Source organism: Mus caroli, chromosome 1 (genome assembly GCF_900094665.2).
Source record: "Mus caroli chromosome 1, CAROLI_EIJ_v1.1, whole genome shotgun sequence".
Lineage (NCBI taxonomy): Eukaryota > Metazoa > Chordata > Mammalia > Rodentia > Muridae > Mus > Mus caroli.
In genome coordinates this window covers 32,578,235-32,595,584 of record NC_034570.1, presented here as the reverse complement: position 1 = coordinate 32,595,584, position 17,350 = coordinate 32,578,235, and the positions used below count along the sequence as shown (strand labels likewise).

At 46.3% G+C, this 17,350-nt stretch overlaps 1 protein-coding gene across 1 annotated transcript; it reads left to right on the top strand.

Annotated features, from left to right (window-relative positions):
- Positions 1-3,340: 3,340 nt before the first annotated feature.
- Lyg1 (lysozyme g1) lies at positions 3,341-14,409 on the top strand. Its single transcript, XM_021176004.1, has 6 exons — positions 3,341-3,365; positions 8,245-8,319; positions 10,327-10,431; positions 11,102-11,295; positions 13,837-13,969; positions 14,144-14,409. Exons 2-6 carry the CDS (start codon positions 8,277-8,279, stop codon positions 14,260-14,262), a joined length of 594 nt encoding a protein of 197 aa, XP_021031663.1. The 5' UTR covers positions 3,341-3,365; positions 8,245-8,276; the 3' UTR covers positions 14,263-14,409.
- Positions 14,410-17,350: the final 2,941 nt, after the last annotated feature.

Here is a 17,350-nt window from a genome sequence, read left to right as displayed (position 1 = left end):
CCCAAGAGCCAAATGCCTCTGGGCCTGCGTGGGAGGTGAAGCTCTGACAGGCAGCTACACCCAAGTCCCAGCTCAGTCCTTGCATTCCCAAGGAATTCACTTCCTCAGCAGTCACCTGGTAAATGAATGGGAGGGGGGAGCTACTGCTGGGTGTAGTAACGTGCACGTTTGATCCCAGTCCTCAGGAGGCAGAGGCAGGAGGATCTCTGCGACTCTTTGGAGACACAGAAAAGCACAGCTCTTCTAGGAAGCTTTGGGGGGGGGGAGATTGTGATGTATGAAACAATTCTGTTGGGGCACTCCCCAAAGTAATTTTCTACAAAAGTTTGTGTACATTGGGATAAACTGTGGGCAAGCACCATGCAGAACCCAGAGAAAGGTGAGAGAGTAAGAAGATCTGATCCATTTGTCACACAAACTCAAGCTGAGTAGATCTTGGTTCTGTGAGGTAAACAAACATGGAGCAGGTGGGGTGGGCGGTGGGAAGCCCTCCCCTGTTACAACCTGGTCCCAGGCTGAGAAGGAATATCTTGAGCTATTTCTAGTTAGCCTGACCTAAGTCTAGGACGGATAAATGTCTTTTAAGCTATTTTTAAGGTAGTTACTTAGTATGCAGCCCAAGTTAGCCAAAACATGCCATCTTATTACTTCTGCCTCCCAAGTGCTGAGAATATAGGTGTGTGGGACCTCACTGAGCAGTTCCTTTTCCCCTTCCCCTCCTCTCCCCTCCCCTTCCCTCTCTAACCCTCTCTTCCCCTCCTCTCCCCTCCCCTTCCCTCTCTAACCCTCTCTTCCCCTCCTCCTTTCCTCCCCTCCCCTCCAGTCCTCTTCTCCTCCCCTCCCCTCCTCTCCTCTCCCCTTCCCTCTCCCCTCCTCTCCTCCACTCTCCCCTCCTCTTCCCTCCTCCCCTCCCCTCCCTCCCCTCTCCTCCACTCCCCTCTTCTCTCCTCTCTTCCCTCCCCTCCCCTCCCCAGCTCTCCTCTCCTCTCTTTTCCTGTCCTCTCTCTTCCTCTTCTCTCGCTTCCTCTCCTCTCTTCCCTCTCTCTTTCATTCACTTCTGAGGTAGGGCCTCACTATGCTGCCCAGACTGCCCTTGAACGTCTGAGCTCAAGCTATACTCCTGCCTCCCTCTTCCCAGTAGCTGGAACTACAGTACGTTTCACTAAGCCCAGCTACATTTTCTTTGCCATATATTGACCTCCACACACTGGGCATCTGGGTTCCTCCCTTTGTCTGGGGACAGATGTTTTTAGTGTAAATTAGATCTTTGAAAGGAAGGCTATACACAAAAGAACTGGCTAAGAACCAAGCAAACCTGGGGATAGGGACGGGCATCATTTCTGTGGAGCTGTTGCCAGGCAACATGCTGGCTACTGACCAGAGACACATTTCCAGGACGCCAGCATGCCCTTGGTGTTGATGGTGTGCTGTCTTTGTAGCTGGGGCCAGGGAATTCCTAAATTTCCCCACACTGTAATAAAAAATTTTAATTGCTTGTGTGTCCCAGTTACTGCTTCTGAACAAATAGAGAGAAGGCCCAGGATCCTATCCGGGATCTGGTTTTCAATGAGGTACCCGATCCCCCGCCTTTTTTGGCCCTAATGATGAGGAGGAACCATGCAGTCTCATATTCACTTCTCGATGTAAGAGTTCAGAAAAGCCAAATGTTCAAGTCTATATTCCTCAGTGTCCCAGCCTGTGGCCCTGCCATCTGCCCCCAATGGCTTCATCTGTTCATCTGACATAGCCTGGAGTCTATGAGGATGTCCCAGAGCCTACCCCACTGTGTGCAGTGTCATCCCTAGGCTCATAGGCTGTCTAAGAAAGGTTGCTGAGCATGGTTGGGGAACCACACCAGTTCCTCTATAGCTTCTGCCCTAGTTCCTGACACACCTTCAATCTCTTTCCTTCCCAGGTTGCACTGGGTCAGGGTACTTTATCACAGACAGAAAGAAATCCTGGAAAACTAGATGTTCTCTCTACTGCTATGTGGGTTATGGGCCCAGACAACATCTTTATGGGCCTGCTCTCATAAAGCAATTGTCTAAAGTGGGTAGAATATACTCAGGCATGGTGGCACTCACCTTTAATCCCAGTGCTCAGGAAGCAGAGACATGCAGATCTCTAAGTTCGAGGCCAGCCTGGTCTACAAAGCAAATTCCAGGCCAGCCAGAGCTGTTATACAGAAAAACCCTGTTTTGAAAAACAAACCAACCAACAAGAATATAGGGAACATGGTACTGGTGTGGATATCTGGCATGGCCAAGATGGCTAGCACTGGACTTGGGGGCTGTGAGCCAGAAAAAAAAAAAAAAAAAGGAGACACTGGATGTCCAGGGAACCTCGAAGTAAGCAGTAATACAATCTGTTATGTAACTATTCCTGGGAGAATGACACTTTTGGGTAAATCTGTATAAAAATGGCCTTGAGGTCAGAGACCTTCTCCCTCACCTTCACCAGTCTGCCTGTTTGGGTCTGTCTGTAAGCCTGTGTCTACCATGTATGGCCAGTGTGCTGGACTACATAGCTGTATGTGCCAGGGTGTTTGCTGCTGTCTGCCTGCCCAACAGCCTGGATGCTGGTGGATAAAGTGTGTCTTATCTACCTATGGTTCCTCTCATTCTCTTCTGCCTCTCCACCTCCTGGGGCTCACCTTGCTTCCTGGTATTGGAGCTTAGACTCAATTAGACTGACTTATCTCAGTCGTGGATAGAACAACAGAATCTGAATCCTCAGATTCTGAGCTGGGGATGCTGAACCGTAAACTCCTTAACAGGAAGCTCTACTCGTCCCAAGTACGGACTAGGAATTTATGAAAATCCAAATTCCCTCCCTCCTTCTTCCCTTCTTTCTTCCCCTCCCTCCCCCTTCCTCTCTCCCTCCCTTCTCCCTTCCTCTCCTTTTCTCCCCTTCCTCCCTCCCTTTCTCCCCTCTCTCCCTCTCATCCTTTCTTTCTTCTTTCAGCCTTTTCTCCCTCTTCTCTGTCTTTTCCTGCCTCAATATCCCTCCTCTCTCTTTCTCCATCCCTCCCTTGCTTGATTCCTTACATGACAATAAATGAGTGTGAATAAAGACAGATGTCGGACCTTTGCATTCCATCAAGAACCTGCAATTATGATTTGTCCTCCAAGGTGTGGTAAAGAGCTAATTGGTTGATGGGTGCAGAATGCCAGGACATTCTTGAATAAATCCCCATATGAGTTCAAAGTATTTATAATTATGATTATTACTATAATTTATGAGATTTAGCTGTAAATCTTATAATAAGATGAGGTCAGCACTTTTAAGAAGCAGCAGCAAGATGAGACCCTATATAAGGTGCCGAGCACTGACCATCTCTAGGAAGAGGAGCTGACTGAAGACAGGTGAGTGGGAACCATCCCTGGACTTGTACTGAGCTAACTCAGAACGAAACTTTTAGGATATGCTAATTGAATGGTGATTAGCCAACCCTGGGTTTATTTATCTATTTAGATTGAAACTTCCAGAATATGTTAATCAATTGACAATGATTGTGTCTCTGCTTCTGAGTAAATAAGATTGAACCAAATGAAACTTAAGGATCTTGCAAGAAAAGATCACGTTTTAGAAAAGTTAAGAAGATAGAATAATTCTTCCTACTCATCTACAATCATTATACAAACTTATTATTTCTCTCAGTGCACATGTAGGGCTTCTTTTGAATATGTGCACATGTTCAAGACCTCAAACAGCAGGACAGAAATATGTGCTCATTTAACACTAACAGCAATACTGGGGCCTTGAAGAAAGATGGGGGAAACTATGGGCCATGAATAGGGAGGGACTGAAGTCCTTCGCTTCAGAATCTGGCTGAGGTCTCTTGCCAGCACAGCCAACAACTGCTTCACTCACTTCCTGAGGGGAAGTGAATATGAAATGTCTTATTTTCTTCCCAAGTGCCTCTCTTTCCTCACCCTTATGCTTAGGGCCTATATTAAAATATTGCCCTTAAAAATCAGCAACTCTGCTTCATATTGTCTAGTCCTGAAATGTTTCTCTATGCCAAAGCCATGAATCCTGGGTTTGCCTGTGTTGGGGTCCCTGAAAGATTACAGGATTTCCTCGGGCTGCAGGCTGCTGAGGGCAAGCTTGCCGAACCTTGTGCCTCCTGTCCTCTTTCTGTTGGCAATAGATCAAAGAGAAGGTCTTTCTTGTTCTTTCAAGGCTGAAGGACTGAAGTGTTGGTACTTTGCCAGATGGCAAGCCCCTGTCCTTTCCCGCTTTCAATCTTGCGGGTAAAACATTGACCCAGACAAGCTCGTGTGGTGTTTTGGGGGTGGGGTGTGTGTGCGTGTCTATAGAAGAGCCTTTCTTTTCTTGGAAGCTGTGAAAGAGCTAAGACTAGGGGGTCTAACAGTTTAAATTTTGGCTATTAGCATTAAAAGTCAGATGTATTTTAAGATTCTATGATGGAGGAAGCCATCTATTAGATATTTCTATTAGATATTTGTTCAGAAGGAAATATTCCTGGGCTCACACAGGGATGATGATCTTCCCAGATTTCTTAACTCAGAAAAGATGAGAAAGAGCAAGAACAGAGGTACACAGACAGAAGAAGCCCCCTTCAGACAGTCTCCATGGCAAAGGACGCGATTACGAATTTGCCAACAATGAGGAAAAAGTCTTTCTCAAACCTTCTATGTTTTCCTAGCTGGTGTTGGTGGCTCATAACCCAAACTCGTGTGCATGTGATCACAGGCCATGGGAGAATGCAGTCTGAGACACAGGTTAAATGATACGTGGGTACACACCTGCCATGCCAGCAGTCACCAGGGAGGGTGGAGCAAGGGGATCTTCAGTTCCAGGGCAGCCTGGGTGACAAGGCAAGACCCAGTCTCACAAAATCAAACTGGACAAGGTAGCTCACATCTGCAATTTCTGTACTCTGTAGGCAGAACCCTGTAGGAACACTGTAGATTTGAAGCCAGCCTGGGCTATATGGCAAGTACTACGCCAGGCTATAAAACCCTATCTCAAAACAGATCAAGCAAAGATCTGGAATGTTGCCGTCTTGCACTGTGGTCTAAAAAGTAGATTTTATTTCTTTAGGCATGCGACCTCTAGTTGCAGAACCATTTTATATGTATGACTGTCATCGATACTGCCATTTTTATTTAAGCTCCATTGGCACAAAGCCTTCTGAAAGGCAGTGGGCAGGGTCTTTATCATATGTAAGAAGTGAGGAGAAAACCAGGTAGTGGTGGCGCACAGCTTTAATCCCAGCACTTGGGAGGCAGAGGCAGGTGGATTTCTGAGTTCGAGGTCAGCCTGGTCTACAGAGTGAGTTTCAGGACAGCGAGGGCTACACAGAGAAACCCTCTCTCAAAAAACAAAAACAAAAGTGAGGAGAAGAACTGAGTATCAGGCAGTGATGAGTGAGAGAAGATGCTGGCATGGCCCATCAGCCCATCCAGATGGAGGATGGAGAAGAGTTCTAGCCACAAAGCAAGGGCACCAACCAAGCTTGAAGTGAGAGGTCATGACTAATGAGCTACACAGCACAGTTCTCAGTTCTTACAGTATCAAATAAGGGCCATGATGAGGTGGGGCCATGCTCATCTCTCAGATGCCAGGGTGCCGATACATTTCCAGGCTGGCTGGAGGCCTGCAAGGACATAGCTTGCTCTCTAGTGAGGGACTATAAATGCCAAAGACCTCCATTTCTACTTTCCACCCCCAATTGTTAAGAGCTGAGGAAGACATGGCCTTTATCCATCACACGGATACAACGCTTTGGAATTGCAGAATGCTCAGTGGCGGGGGAGGGGAAACAGGGAGAAGAAGATGTCCTGTCAGAGGCCATGAAGAGCATGAACTCACCTTCAGGAATGTCCCAAAGACGGCCTGTTGCTGCTGCCTTTACTCTTTAGCTCTTCAGATTGGGAGAACAGCGTCATGGTAGATACTGTGATGGACATCAGGCTCCATACTTACCTTGGCTGAGATATTTTTAAATGGCTTCGAGTGTGAGGAGGGGGAGGGGTACTAGCAAATGAGTCACGTGTGACCCATGGGCACTCCCCGAGATGCCTCAGCTTTTAAATATAGAGTACTTTAGACACCTGGACAAACGGGGCCATGAAGTCTGAGTCACTCTGCGTGCTGTTTATGAATGGACTACCTTGTCTATCCATACGAGAAAGCCCATTGTCACTTTTTGCTATGACCTAATACTACTGGAAATCAGTGTTCTTCATATCTGACCACTGGAGGCACCAGGAAGTGACTTTGTGTTGCTAAATAACTGGTGCATGTTTACCTAGACTCAGCCAAGGGCTTGGGATCACAGATTCTTAGCTCCATACTTGGAAAATAAGGTAACTCTTGTGTTGTGATGGAAGCTACATCTTTCCTCTTGGGTTTCCAATACAAAGCTTCTTCCTTTCCTGGAAAATCAGTTTAACGTAAAAACACAGTTGAAATGCTTCAGGGAGAAAGCCAGTGAGATACCTCTGGAAAGCTGACAGCCACCTTGGTCACCAACTTAACACACCTAGGAAGAGGCAGCCTCAGCTGAAGAAGATGTGGGAAGCTCAGCCCAGCAGATTGACCTGTGGGCATGGCTGGAGAGGCCATTCCTGGTTAATGATTGATGTTGGAGGCCTGGCCCACTGTGGGTAGTGCCATTCCCTAGGCAGGCAGTCCTAGGCTGTGTAAGAAAGGTAGTTGAATGTGAGCTTCTGAGGATCCCAGTAAGCGGCCTTCCTGCATGTTTCTGCTTCAAGCTCCTGCCATGCCCGAGTTCTGCCCTGTTTGAGCTCCAATTTCCCTTAATGATGGACTTTAAACTGTGAGATGAAATATACCCTTTCTTCTCCTTGTTGTTCTTGATAATGGAATTGAACACAGTAACAGAAATAAAGTAGGAGAAAAGTGTGCCTCTCTGAGGCCTTGAACATCCTTTTTTTTTTTTTTTACCTTAGTGGCTCTTTTTCCCGTTCCTTTTGGAGATCCAGTGTCTACTCTTACACTCGTGCCTAGGGAATCAGAAGTGCTGACTGCACGGTTTCTGTGAGGGAAGAAATCTGAGCAGTTACAGCTAACATTACAAGTTCCTAACACTCTGGTCGCTGAACATGGCATCTTCTGCTGAGCCAAGGGCAATCAGACAGAGCATCTCGATGCTGTAGGAAAGATAAGCAGAAAACGTGGCTTGCTGTAGGGCCTCATGCTCCCTCTCTATATAAAGATGGAAGTCAAGGATGCCTCTCCTCCTGGGAACATCTTATCCTGGGTGTTTGGACGAACCATCTATGCAAATAAACTTAGAAGAGGGATTGGGGTGTAACCTAGTAGCAGTGTTTACCTAGCATGTAGGATACCTAGATTCTGTCCCATTAAATAAATAACTTGGAGAGGGGGGAGGGAGGGAGCCAGGGAGGGAATGGGGAGAGGGAGTGTGTGTGTGTGTGTGTGTGTGTGTGTGTGTGTGTGTGTGTTGTAACGACAGGTCCCTGCGCTCTGGGGAATGCAGTTCAATGAGACCCAGGGTGTCTGGGTTTCCCTAGAATAAGGAAACAGTAATAGGATAAGTCTTCCTCTTCCTTCCATCAGCCAAAGTAAAGACTCAGGGTGTATTCCAAGGCACCAAGGAAGCTGTGTTCTTCTCTCCAACCTAAAGAGAAAAGTGCCCAATTCATGGAAACCATCAACAAAACTCTGCTTCTCACCCACCTTGGGATAACGGGAATTGCTTTTCAGCACCCTGAGTCAGGTCATCGCATTTCTCAGTGCCCAGAATCAAAGTACTTCAGCTTTGCTACTTCCCCCAATAGTCTTACTATATAGCCCAGGCTAGCCTTGAACTTGCAGAATGTCTCCTCCCTCTGGAATGATGTGCATGCATCCCCATACATGGCTTATCTTGACTTTTGAAAACAATTAGCACCCAGCATCTCTGTCTTTCCTTTTCTTCTCTCCACCCCCCCCCCTTTTTCATAAAATAGGGTCCCACTATGTAGCCCTGGCTGGCACTGAACTCAACATCCTCCTGCCCTGCTCCATGAATGCATGAAGATTACAGATTTGCAGCAAGCCCGTGAACTAACTAAAAGGCTAAACAGTGTACCTGTCCAAATTTCTCTTCTTCATTACAATCCAAACCACTTGCTTTCCACTTTGGATATGGGGGAACTCATTCCATTCACCCACCCCATAGAAGTAGTGTGTTCTCAGGACGATGATGGGTGTTACATACCTTTATGCTAATTTTAATTTTGAAAGCATTTCAGGTACCGTAGAACCAGATACTCAGCATGTCTCCACTGTGGCTGCTTCTAGGCCTCCTGGCCCTGACTGGTGAGTCTGTTGCATTTTTCCCAAATAACTTGGAAACGGACAGGAAAAGGCATAAAAAGACAATGCTATGCCTTCTGTTTCCAAAACTAAAGCGAAAGCATTACTCTCCTCCTAAGATGATGATAGATCCCGAGTTAGGAATAACTACTGATAAGCAGTAGTTGCCTACAATTGCTGTGCACTTAAAATCACATTGCTTGAAACCGGTCTTTAAACATTCACCATGGATAACTGCTCATTGCTGCTATAAAAAAAAAATCTTACCACCATAGTGTTACTTTGCTCATTGCTGAGGCAAAGTACCCAACAAAAGCAATTTTTAAAAGGAAGGGCTAATTTTGGATACTTGTTTGAAAACATAGTCCATCGTGGGAAGCCACGGGAAGGGGGCGTGCTTTGAGATGGCTGGCCATTTAACATTTGTCATCAGGAAGAGGAGAGATGGTTGTGACTGCTTGGCTCATTTTCTCCTTTTGATTCAGCCCAGGACAGTGCCCATGAAATGCTAACACCCACACACAGGATAGGTCTTCCCAGCTCAATTTACCTGATCCAGATAATCCCTCATAGACACGTGAGGGATTTGCTTCCAGGGTGACTGTATATCTCCACCAACATGGCAATAAAGATCAACCATCAAACACTGAATCTATTTAGAAACTACATCTTTGCATAGAGAGACTGGGGTATTTCCTATATGACTAATAAAATCCAACCTGGTAATTCATTCAACCAATATTTTAAAGCTGCCACAAAGGGTACAAGCCTCAGGGACATCAGGAACCATGATAGTGGTGTAGAGTGGGTAGGGAGAGGATGGAAAAGCCAAGGGCAATGGCACAATCTACTGCCATATTAAGGGCATTTGTCAGCAGTCATGGAGACAGAAGTGTGCCGGCTGAGACATTAAAAGGATGTCTGCTTAATTTTTACTGTCAGGAGGATTTCTGGGCTTGGCTACTCATTATAGTTTTGTGATCTCAGCACTTGGGTGGTTAGGGCAGGAAACCCAGGGGTTCAGGATAATCCTTAACAACACAGTTGACAACCTGGGCTGCATGAAGCCTTGTCTTAGGATTTCACTGCTGAGAACAGACACGATGACCAAGACAACTCTTATAAAGGAAACACTTAATTGGGGCTGGCTTAAAGCTTCAGAGGTTCAGTCCATTGTCATTGGGGGTGGGGGTGGGGTGGACATTGCAGCATGCAGGCAGATGTAAGGCTGGAGGAGCTGACAGTTCCACCTTTTGTTCTGAAGGCAGCTAGAAGATTGACTTCCAGGTAGTTAGAATGAAGTCCACACCCACAGTGACACATGTATTCCAACAAGGCCACACCCCTAATAGTGGCACTCCCTGGGCCAAGCATATACAAACCATTACAAGCCTATTTAAAAAACATTAATTAATTAATTAATTAATTAATTAATTAGTCAAATTATCAATTAAAGTAATGCCTCCCCTTCGGTGATGTCTAGAATCACAGTGGCCGACATCTTGGGAGAGAGATGCGAGATAGAAGAGAGAGTTGCTGATAGAGGAGCCCTCCTATGGAGACCTGAGGAGACCTAATCCTATGACTGTCTGCACACCCTCTCTCTGCAACCTTTGCTCCCTGCCCAGAATTCTGTAGGAGAGGCTGAAGCCAACCCAGTCCCTGTACATAGACCATGCCTGTACTTGGGGTCTGGATGGAGACCCCAAAGGGCTCTGGCTTTAAAATGCGTGTTTCTCCAGAGCAAACATGAGTATCTCACCAGACCAATGAGCGATGAGACAGCCCTTGAGCTTTGCAGAGAAGCAACTGCTCCAGGGGTTCCCCGAGTCGGTGGAAAGGAGGTGAAAACTTAAACCAGCATTGTGATACTTTCCTGGTGTACTGATGGTTTAATTTCAAAGGCGATTCAAGCACAGGGCAGGACTCTAGCTCTCCCTGAGGTTACTGATGTGATTAGTCACAGCATTCCAACCCATCCCCTTAGACTGAACTTTTCTCAATCCTCAGGCTCCTCTGAAAGCAGCAATTGGGGATGCTATGGAAACATCCGCACCCTGGACACCCCAGGAGCCTCCTGCAGGATTGGAAGACGCTACGGCCTGACCTATTGCGGTAGTTAACAAGCTCCGTGTCTACTCCTTTCTCTTGACACCCACTGCTCCTCACAGTCCTACACTAAGGAGTGGGAGGAAGGAACACTCAACATCAACTCCAAACCCTTGGGCAAGCCCTGGCTCTACTTAGACAGTCAGATAGCTCTCAGAGTTCTCCTGAAGCTGGGAGAGCCGTCTTTACAGGGATTTTATGGACTCCATATCATAGGGTGAGAGTTGCTTCTTAAATTGAAGAAGGAACTAGAATGGAGGCTTAACCCATGTAAACCAGCATCACTTTTCCTTCTTCTTAACTGTTTCAGCATCTGTATGATTTCTGGTGTCATGTAGGGGTTGAAAGATTGGCAGTTGTGAGCAAAGTTGTCCAGGAAGACACTCTCCCTTATGTGCTGGCTCCATGTATTTTATTGGGAAACCTTCTCTGGAGTTCTTAGGATTGGACCAGTGGTGCTTGTGACTGAAGAATTGTCACAGAAGGGATCAGAGCCTAGATCATGACCACCGGTGGCCACAGAGAATTCTAAAATCACAAGTTGCATGAGGAGTCAACTCCAGTTCACAAAGTCTTAATCTGAGATCAGGGGTTTAGGCTTGGGGTTTTCGGTCACACATCTAAGACTAAGCCTGAATCACCATCAGCCACGTCCTTCTTTCTGCATTTGCCACAGGAGTCCGTGCCTCTGAACGGCTGGCCGAAGTTGACAGGCCATATCTTCTGAGACATCAACCCACCATGAGACTTGTTGGCCAGAAATACTGTATGGATCCTGCAGTGATCGCTGGTGTCCTGTCAAGAGAGTCTCCAGGAGGCAACTATGTGGTCGACCTGGGCAACATTGGCAGTGGACTTGGGATGGTGAAGGTAATGTTCCATCCGTCAAGGTGACCCGTGGATGAGTAAATGGCTTGGGTAGTAAAGTTCTTCCTGGGAAAGCATAAGGACCTAACACCCACGGAATTGGATCTCCAACACCCATGAAAAAACAAACAAGCAACCCAGTTACGGTGGTGTTTAACTGTAAGCTCAGTGCCCAGAGGGTGGAGGCAGGTGAATTTCTAGAGCTCACTGGCCAGCCAGCTCAATCAATGAAGTCCGTGTTCAATAAGGGATTGAAGGATATGCTCCATGGTGATCTCTGACCTCCATGTGCATGCTCACACACGAGCGCATCCACCACATGCACTCCACGTGAACACGTGTACACAGAGAGAGAGAGACAGAGACAGAGACAGAGACACACATACACACACACACACACACAGAGAGAGAGAGAGAGAGAGAGAGAGAGAGTATGTGGCCTTTCGCTTTATGACACAGCTCCAAGGAAACACAACTGTGGTTGTCACTGTAAGTGACACAGTGACGCAGTGACACAGAGTGAATATCCTGCCCAGAGTTTGTGAGAGCCACAACATTTCTACCATTTCCAATGCACCAAGAGCCACAGTTTCTTTTCAGAGTGAATACTGCTTTATAGCAGGCACACCCCAGGGAGCACTCCTCTGGGTTCCCAGTGAGGCACTAGCTCAGGAGGAAGATCACAGATTGCATTTTGCTCTGTAGTTTCTGTCTGTGACCTTGAATGGGTCCCTTTGTCTCATGCCCCACCTATAAAATTCCATTTGGTTTTTGGTAGTTCTGGGAGTTACACTTTATGTATGCTAAGCAAGTGTCTCACCACTGGTCTCTACTCCACCTCCTAAATGCCATTCCAAAAGGATTATTATAAAAAGTCAATGGAATCATGTACCAAGGTAGCTACGGCTGGTAGCCTCCTCTCTTGTTGTCTCCTTTCTGTGCAACTCTTACTTCTGAGGTTGAGCTTTACCTTTGCAGCAGCTGCACTGGAGTCTTCCGGGGACTGAGCCACTGTTGGGGCAAAGGCAGAGATGAAGATGGAGTTTCCTGTTGCCTTTCAGACTGACACACTTATGTGCCTTACGCCGTTTTCAAGTCTTTCAGGAAAATGCATTCCTTAATGATCTTTCAATGGCTTCTCTTGGCTACCTGTAATGAATTTCAGTTTAAATCTATCTTTTGACACCTTATCCTTTTGATTTTCGGACACTTTGATAATCTGATGGGATGGGGGCATTGAGTCACCAGTGAGGAAGTAGGGCTCACGGAGGAGTCACGACTGTCAAGTTACACAGGCAAAGAGAGAATGTGGACCAGTGGCACCTTGGGCTGTTAGGATGGCTGCCATTACCTCCATGATTTTTTTTTTTCTTTTGTAAAATCTATTCCCTGTAGGAAGGATTGGTCCATCTCCTTTGAGATGAACTAAGAATCCCCTAAATTCAGCCATTTCTCCTCAGTCCAATGAGGTCTCTGTGAAAGTGGTGACCTATGGCATCCAAGAAGGGTTAGAATCCCTTGCAGACAGTCTGATCACCTGCAGGGAGGACCGACATCCAGGTGGGATCCCTCCTCTGCTCATTTGGAGTTGTGTTTGCAGCACCGAGGAAGGTCAGCACTGGATTCTATGTGCACCACCTTGGCCTCTGACTGACCTCTCTCTGTTATACCAGGGCATCAGAGAGGTGCTTGCCTGTCTCTAGCTTAAACCCTGTAGCTTGTTCTGGTGTAAAATGAGATCCAGCCTTCTAATAGGTTTCTCTTAAAATACAATTCTGGGTCACATAGTACATTACAGGCACAATATTGGACCTCAGGTTTTTTAGAAAAGCTTTACTGTACAACGGGTAGTCTAGACTTACTAACCTGTATCTCCACGACTCCCCACCACCTGCCACAGTGGCCACCCCTATTGTGTTCTTTGTATGTACAAATCTGACCTTCTGTACTCCTCCTATAAGTGGGGTCATGCAGGATTTGCTTTGTCTTATTGTGACAGGCTCACTTTACTAAGTATTAATACCGTCAAGTTTCAACTACATCCTCTGAACTCTACAATTGTCTTCCTTTTGAGGCTGGATAGAATTATAATAGTGTGTGTATGCCTCCTTTTCTCTGTCCATCTGTCAAGGACATTAAGCTCGCTCTCTCTCTCTCTCTCTCTCTCTCTCTCTCTCTCTCTCTCTCTCTCTCTCTCTCTCTTCCAGGCCAATTCATTTGGATAAACACCCAGAACTGGCATTGCTAGACTGCATAGCATTTCTATTTTTAATTTATGAAAGAGGAGACCTGGACACTGCTCTCCATGGTGGTTACACCATTTTGCATTCCCATGGGCAGTGCACGGGATTCTAACTTTTCCAAGTCCCTGGCAACATTTGTCTTAGTGTTTTGCACATAGACTCTCCTCATAGGTGTAAGTAGCTTCAGCACCTCGTCTCCAGGGAGATGGAGAAAAGAGAAGAATGGAGTGGAGATGGGAGACGATCCCATACCAATGCCCACCTGGCTTACCCAGCCCTCCCTCTGCCTCTTTCCCACTAGGAGACAAAATTCTATCCTCCCACAGCTTGGAAGAGTGAGACCTGGGTTTCCCAGAAAACTCAGACTCTGACATCTAGCATCAAAGAGATCAAGACTCGGTTTCCAACCTGGACCGCCGACCAGCATCTGAGAGGTACGTGCTCCAACTGTGGGCTGGTTGCTTCACAGCCCGGAAGTAAGAGCTAAGTGCGATACCGGGTTCTCCAGGCCACAGCTGCCTGCTAACGGGGAGTTGGGAGTGGGACTCTGAGCTTTCTACTGAGTGTCCTGAAACTCTGTGAGGATTAACCTGTCACATGGATTTCAGGTGGACTCTGTGCCTACAGTAAAGGTCCTAACTTTGTCCGAAGCAACCAGGACCTGAACTGTGATTTCTGCAATGACGTCCTTGCTAGAGCCAAATACTTCAAGGACCATGGCTTCTAGCACATCGGAAAACACTCAAGTTCATAGTCGTACTTGAGGCCTCTCCTGATCCACTGATATGTCAAGCTGGTGAAGCCTGCAGTCGCACATCTGAGTTGGATCTGAAGGCTGTCAAAATAGCAAGAATTATATTAAAGAAAATGTTATTACCTGTGTTGTAGGCTGCATCTTTTTAAGACATTTTCCCAGATGTTAGCTCTAGTGTGGAGTTCTGTGAGATGAGCCCTGTTTGTCAAGGTATCCAGTCGTCAAGTTCAGCAAATAAAAGCATAGGAAATGCAGGTCACATGTCAGTTCAGCTTAAGCAGTGAGTTCGGGGTGGTGTCCAGGAAGCGACCCCAGAGCACACGCTCTCCCACCGAGCTCTCTATTTCAGCCACAAGGATAAATAATATATTTTTAAAAGATTTTCATTTGTTTTTACTTGATGCATGTGTGGCTGTTTTGTACTCATGCGTGTCATGAACTATGCACATGCGACACCTGTGGAGGCCAGAAGAGGGCATCTAATCCTCTGGAACTGAAGTCCACAGATGGTTGTGAGTGACCTTGTCAATGCTGGGAACTGAACCTGGGTCCTCTGGGAGAGCCTCCAGCGTGCTTAACCACTGAGCCATCATTTTAGCCCCCAATAAATGATACTCCTAGTATTATGAGTTTCATACTGTATTTAGATAAAAATTTGCATTATGAATGTACTCACTGTCTAAAATTCCAGTTTTATTGGATTCCTTATATTTTACTTGACTGCTCTGTCATTTCCTTCTCAGGTAAAAGTAGAACTGAAGAAATTCGATGTTTTTCAGGTCAAGATGGTGCTGACTATAATAAACCCACAGTTAGTTTGAAAGGGGAACAGAGACGATTCTTTACAGTGAAGTTCATTAGACTTAGAAGCCCCAGACCACAATTGAGCCTTACAGTGGAAAGGGGCACATTAAACAATACCATATATGGAAAAATCTAAACTTAGTGGGGCCTTAAAGGAAAGCAGAAGCTTTCCTGATAGCCTGTGTTAATCCTGAGATTCGCCAGAAGAAAAAAAAAAAACAAAAAAAAAACTCCATTTTGGGGCCAAATTTAAAGCAAGCTTTATTAAATATTAAACACTGAGGACTTTTCTAGCTGAGGAATGCCTGGAGCCACGTGTTGCAGGGCAGGGGTCTTTAAGACAAACCTATAGGTCACTGTACCTTCCCATGAGGCTTTGTTATTTTCTAAGACCTACAACTCTCAGCATTTCAGGAAGTTACCTGGTTACCCCCTCCTGGGGAGGGGGTTTATAGGTTAATTTTGTGCATTACCCTTGGAGAGGGGTTTCATGAATAAGGGAGAGATGGGGAAAGTGGCCGCCATGTTGATTGGCCTCTAAGGTCTATCCCTGAGGGATCCCTCTGGACAAAATCCTCAGAAAGAAGGACTGGGCTGATGTTTTATAGCCTCTCAGGGGTGGCAGGAAGTTTCATCCACTCAATTTACTGCAGCATAGTAATGGACAAAGAATATCCAGGGTATGGTCAATATCCTGCGAGTCTCCAGTCACAGCACAAAGAGGCATGGCCTGATTTGGGCTGTAGGACCTAGCCTGACATTGCAGCCCTGTGTTCTAACAGTGAACAGTCACATACACTGGGTAAAATATCTGGGGAAAGCCAGCAACTATGCTGCAGCGTCTTACCTGAGTGTCTCTAAGGGTTAGGTCTCAAACTCAGGACAAATCTGGGGGGTATTATTTAACATACCAGAGAGGGTGCTGGTACCAGGTTCAGAGCATCTCAAGTCCCATTGCAGAACTGTCCAGGCTGGCACACTCCTGCCCCCTTCCTAAACCTTCCCAGGCCCAGAGGTTTCCTTTTCTTCCTCCAGCTTCTCTTCCCTGTATAACTCAGCCATTTTGGCTACTTGCCGTCTTTGGTGCTTGTGGTCTCCTAGCTCATTCCTGGCCTCTTAGCCTCGGTCTCTGTCTCTCTTTTCCTCTCTCCTCCCCTCTTTTGTTCTCCCTGCCCTACCTCCTTTCATAGCCTGGTCAGTATTCTAGCCTTGTTCACTCTGGACTCTTCCAGATCCCTACAGCTGTGCTGTCCCTGATATGTACACTAAACCTTCTCCTCAGCCACACTTTAGCACGTCGTTTTTTCATTCACTAAGGTCTCCTCCCCATCACCTCGCCTCCCTTCTTCTAGACAGACTTCCCTTAAGTTTTTCTACTCTAAATCCCTGGAACTCAGGTAAACTCTTCCCTTGGGCTTGGTCCTCAGTTAGTGGCTATTGAGGTGTGATCAGATCATGAGGATATCGTATCATAAATTACAGTGAATGGGATTAGTAACTTCTAAAGGAAGTAGGTTGCTGGAGAGGTGCCTCTTTAATACAGAATCAACCTCTCTCTCTCTCTCTCTCTCTCTCTCTCTCTCTCTCTCTCTCTCTCTCTCTCTCTCTGTCTCTCTCTTTGTCAGAATTTCCATTTCTTTCCAACATGATGTTTCAGCCTTGCCATAGTTGCCACAGGCCTAAAAATAGTGACACCAACCAACCTTAACACAAACTCCCTGAGACCAGGATCAGAGATAAAGGTTTCCTCCATTGTGTACCCATGTCAGAAACAAAACTAATTAACACAGAGGCACCCAGTCATCCAGAGTGCCAGGCTATGGGAGAATCCCCTAAGGGTACTTAGCCTTTCCTATATTGTTAAATTAGCAAATTCAAGTGTTTGATTTTGTGGTAATCAACTTAATGATATCAGCACTTCAGTCATTTCTCAACAATCAATCATGTCACGCTTAATGTCATGTCAAACACATCCGGTCTGCAATCCCTAAGTGCTGATGTTGCATAAAACACCTCACCAGAGCCTCTGACCCCTCTGCTTAGTGAGAGTCAGGAGCCCCCGCCAAAGAAGGCCAAACATACCTGGACAGGAGGCACAAACAAAGGGCTAGCACTTGCTAAGTATGCTGTGATTGTTTTCTGTGTTAGCACTCAATGGTCCTCCTCATGGTCTCTGGGACCCTTAATCCTCTCTAACCCTGGGCAACCCACTCTCTGCTCAAAGTGCTATGCTCGAAGCTTGAATCTAGCTAATAGA